At 49.5% G+C, this 4,412-nt stretch overlaps 1 protein-coding gene and 1 non-coding gene across 3 annotated transcripts in view; one reads left to right on the top strand and one right to left on the bottom strand.

Moving 5' to 3' along the window:
- Positions 1-687: 687 nt before the first annotated feature.
- Positions 688-792, top strand: LOC111728361. The gene has a single exon (XR_002775679.1). It is a non-coding gene; the product is annotated as a U6 spliceosomal RNA (small nuclear RNA).
- Positions 793-1,413: 621 nt separating this feature from the next.
- The window catches only part of MARK4 (microtubule affinity regulating kinase 4), a 39,863-nt gene continuing 36,864 nt past the window's right edge, over positions 1,414-4,412 (bottom strand). Inside the window, exon 17 of one of the 2 annotated variants that reach the window (XM_003799506.3) lies at positions 1,414-2,682. In XM_003799506.3, coding sequence (XP_003799554.1) covers positions 2,346-2,682 — 337 coding nt within the window. In that variant the 3' untranslated portion in view covers positions 1,414-2,345. The remainder of the gene's footprint in view (positions 2,683-4,412) is intronic. The other variant, XM_012811199.2, reaches the window with a different exon arrangement.

Genomic DNA, 4,412 nt, shown 5'->3' with positions numbered 1-4,412 from the left:
CTCCAACTCCTGGGCTCAAGCGAGTCTCCTGCCTCAGCCTCCCAAGTAGCTGGGACCACAGGCACCTGCCACAATGCCTGGCTATTTTTTGGTTGCAGCTGTCGTTGTTTGGCGGGCCCGGGCTGGATTCAAACCCACCACCTTAGGTGTATGTGGCTGGTGCCTTAACCACTTGAGCCACAGGTGCTGAGCCGGTCTTGAACTTCTGAGCTCAAGCAATTCATCTACCTGGACCTCCCAGAATGCTGAGCCACCCCACTGGGCGCCAAGCTCTGCCTTTCTGTACTGCACAGCCTTAACCATGTTAAGTCTGTTGATCTCCCATGTCCCTTCTCTTGCTCACAACACCTGGCTTTCCTGTGGATAAACCTAAGTCCAGCTTCAACCTGACCACTCTAGACTCATAATGATTGGTTCAGAGATAATCACATGACTTATCTGGGCCAGTGAAAGTCTGTCTCAGGACTTTTGCTAGGAAGTTAGCAATGAGGATCTTTCTGCTGCAGAAACTAAGCTGAATTAGCAGAAATTTTTAGCTGCTGGGGTTATTTTTGCCATTAGGAAAGGAGTACTCACTAGATAAAATGACTAGAATTAAATTTGCACTGAAAAAAAGAGGTAGCCTGATGCCTGGCTCCAACCATACCTGAAGTCAGGCACTGGTGGGCTATTAAGTAATACAATCCAGTGCTCACTTTGGCAGCACATACACTAAAATTGGAATCATACAGAGAAGATTAGCATGGCCCCTGCACAAGGATGATGCAAATTCATGAAGCATTCCGTATTTTTAGGCTAGGTGCAGTGGCTCACACCTGTAATCACAGGACTCTGGGAGGCCAAGGAGGGTGGATTGCTTGAGCTTAGGATTTCAAAACCAGGAGCAAAAATAAGACCCCGTCTGTACTAAAAATAAAAAAAGAAAACTGAGGCAAGAGGACTACTTGAGCCGAAGAGTTGGAGGTTGCTGTGAGCAATAACACCATAGCACTCTACCCAGGGCAAAGCTTGAGAATCAAAAAAAAAAAAAAAAAGTAATACAATTCAACAATACCTTTTTGCTTAAGCAGTGTAGACAGATTATTAGTCCTAATACAGCATTTCTCGTGTTAATTCTCCACACATGCCCAACAAAGCAGCCACAGCAAAATTACCCACCATTCTCTGAAGACATACCAGGCATCCCCACTTAGGGGATTTTCTTCACCCAGATGGGATACCTAGTCAACTCCTACACATCCTTCAAAGTCCAACTCCAGCATTGGTTCCTCTAGAGCATCTTCAACACCCACACTTTTCCTTCCAGGCTCCCCAAGACACTAGTTTCTCTAGTGTTTTGTGTCACAATCCCTGTCCCCCAGACAGGGATTTCTCATGTCTTTATATCCAGCACCAGGCTTGGCACGGAGTAGGCACTAGTCAATGACTGTTTATTGAATAAATGTACTATTGGAGTAAGAAGTGGTTCAGAGTCCAGTGTAACATGGCGGGCGGGAGCGTGAGTGGATGAGGCTGAGTTCTGTCCCACTCTCTTCAACAACTATCCTTGACCCTCACACCCCCACTACTCCCATTCTGCAGATGAGAAAATTGAGGCTCAAAAAGGAGAAACCACTTGCCCAAAGTCACACACCTCCTCTTCAACTCACTTGCAGGTGAGGGCAGGGAAGGAAAAGCCCAGGTCAGCATGGGGGTGGGGGAGGATTCTCCTAAGTTTATTGGGCAAAAGGCTGCAGGTGAGGGGGCTGACAGGACGGTGGGGTGTAATAACTTAAAAACCGGAGGTGACAGCGGCAGCTCCTCAAGAGACCTCTGCAGGGGGGAGGATGTGGGGTATTTACAAGGATTTATACAAAGTGCCCCGCGCCAGCCTGGGGCAGGAAGAGGGTTCGAGCATGAGGGGAAAGGAGGGGAGGGAATCTGCCTCTCTGACCCCCACCTCCAACCCCCAGTTCTCCAGTCCGTAGTCTCAGCAGCTCTCCCTGTCCCTGCCCAAGGCCTAGTCCTCGAGCTGTTGGGAGGAATGGAAGGATTTTCTCAGTTTCCCTTCCTGCCCTTGCCCTGCCCCCAGAGTCTCCTCAGATGCCCCCCATGGCAGGGTGAGGGGGGACAGGACCAGCTGGAGGCTCCAAGGAAGGTGCCAGCTCCTCCCTACTAAGTCACTTCATTCTTCTCCAGTGCCAAGTGGCCTCAAAGGACAGCAAGGGGGACAAGCTCTGTCCCCATATCTAATTCGGGGAAACTGAGGTGATGACACAGGGAGGATCCACTCCCTGCCCCTTTCCCTTCTGTAGAAGTGAAGGAGACAAGGGAGAGGAAGAGAAGAGAACCCGGGCTGTGGTGGCTCAGAGCTCGAGGTCATTGGAGATGCGGGTGACGAGGGTGCGGAAGGCCAGGGCGGTGCCCGCCACACGGCGGAAGAGAACTCCCCGCAGGCCTGGCCGGGGCAGCTGGCAGACCTCCACTTCGAAGTGGGACAGGGGCTCGGGCCCGCCCGCACCCCCGTGCAGGCAGGCCAGCAGGAACGGCTGTGGCTGGCGGCAACGGCAGCGGGCGGCTGCTGTGGCCTGGCGCAGAGCTGCCATCAGGGCCTCGGGAGGGCGCGAGCTGGTCAGCTTCACACTCCAGGGGAATCGGAGCAGCCGGGGGGCGGTTTCCGTTTGATCCCAAGGTAGATGGCAACTGAGGTGGGAAGACATTAGAAGTCAAAGATGGGGAGGAGAGAGAGGCAGGGGAGGATGAAGGGAACAGTTCTTCCTACTTTGGGACAGACTCCTAGCTGATCCCTCAAAAACCATTCTTCCCCTTTTACCCCAGTGACAGAGTTTCCACTGGGCACACAACTGTCCACCTAGAAACCACATTTCCTAGCTTCCCTCACAGTGAGGTGTGGCTTTTTTTTGAGATAGAGCCTCAAGCTGTCCCCCTGGGTAGAGTGCTGTGGCATCATAGCTCACAGCAACTTCCAACTCCTGGGCTCAAGCGAGTCTCCTGCCTCAGCCTCCCAAGTAGCTGGGACCACAGGTGCCTGCTACAACACCCAGCTATTTTTTGGTTGCAGTCGTCATTGTTGTTTTGGCGGCCCGGGCTGGATTCGAACCTGCCACCTTAGGTGTATGTGGCTGGTGCCTTAGCCACTTGAGCCACAGGCGCCCAACTGCAGGTATGGTTTTGTTTCTCAATTGTGGCATGAAGAGTGGAAGTGAGGTGAGTGAGGCCACATCACCTTTTCTGCCACCTCCTCCCAGCTGGGCTCAGCAGTGTGAAGCCTCTACATGAAGATGACGACAGTACTCTAAAGGATTAAGATGGAAGAACATGGGGACCTGAATGACCTCACAGGCTGGCCCTGGCAGCCTGGCTTGGCCACGTAGTTTGTGTGACAGAGAAATGTATTTCTGTCTGTATTTTGAGATTTCTTTGTTACAGCAGCTGAGCTTATTACCTAACTAATACATCCTCTGGTAATAACAACCACTTTTCCTTCTAGGGGAATCAACCTTCTTCACTGCAGACCAGTGATTCTTAACCATATGCAGTACTGCCTATATAGAGGGGTATTTGGAAATTTCTGGAGGCTTCTCGATTGTCATAAAGTCTTACAATGAGAGCACCACTGGTGTTTTTTAGTTTAGGGGCAGGGGCAGGTCAGGTATAATAAATGTTCTGCAATGCACAAGAGGGCCTGCATGACAAAGAAAAGTCCTGCCTAAAGTGTTCAGAGTTCTTCCAGAGCAGCATGCCACATCTATTCTCTCTGGGTTAGATGGGGCTCACTGCCCCTGAGCTCCCAGGGTGAGCATGACTCAGTTCTGGCCCACGAGAGCATTCTACCTTCCTGGGCACTGTGATTGGGATGAGTATATGAACAAGGATGAGTATATGACCAGGTCTGACTAATCAGACTATTCCACCCCTCTGGCCACAGGCATTGGTTGAGGGATGGGTACTTAACCAAGTCCCGCCTAATAAGTCAGTCCTGGGACTTTGTTGGAACTGCTAGAAAGGCTCTTGTTTCTTTCTTTCTTTCTTTCTTTTATTTCTTATAGCATAACTGTGTACATTAATGCAATCATGGGGTACAGTGTGCTGTTTTCATATACATTTTGAAATACTCTCATCAAACTGGTTAACATAACCTTCATGTCATTTTCTTAGTTATTGAGTTAAAATGTTCATACTCTTCTTTTAGAAAGATTCATTTGTACCCTAAGGCTCTTGTTTCTATGGGAGTCTCTAAACTGGCAGATTATCAAACCAAAGCAGGAGTTGTCAAACTAGTGGTTGTCTGTATTTGTTTAAAAAAAAAGTTTCATTGGAACACAGTCAAATCTATTGTTTTGAATTAAATATGGCTGCTTTTGTGCTACAATAATAGAATTGAATAGGCATGACAGAGAATCCCTGTTTTT

The sequence above is a fragment of the Otolemur garnettii genome, unplaced genomic scaffold (genome assembly GCF_000181295.1).
Source record: "Otolemur garnettii isolate 467f Iridium unplaced genomic scaffold, OtoGar3 scaffold00152, whole genome shotgun sequence".
Classification (NCBI taxonomy): domain Eukaryota; kingdom Metazoa; phylum Chordata; class Mammalia; order Primates; family Galagidae; genus Otolemur; species Otolemur garnettii.
Note: the sequence above shows the minus strand (reverse complement) of the source record. Positions and strands in the feature narration are given on the sequence as shown.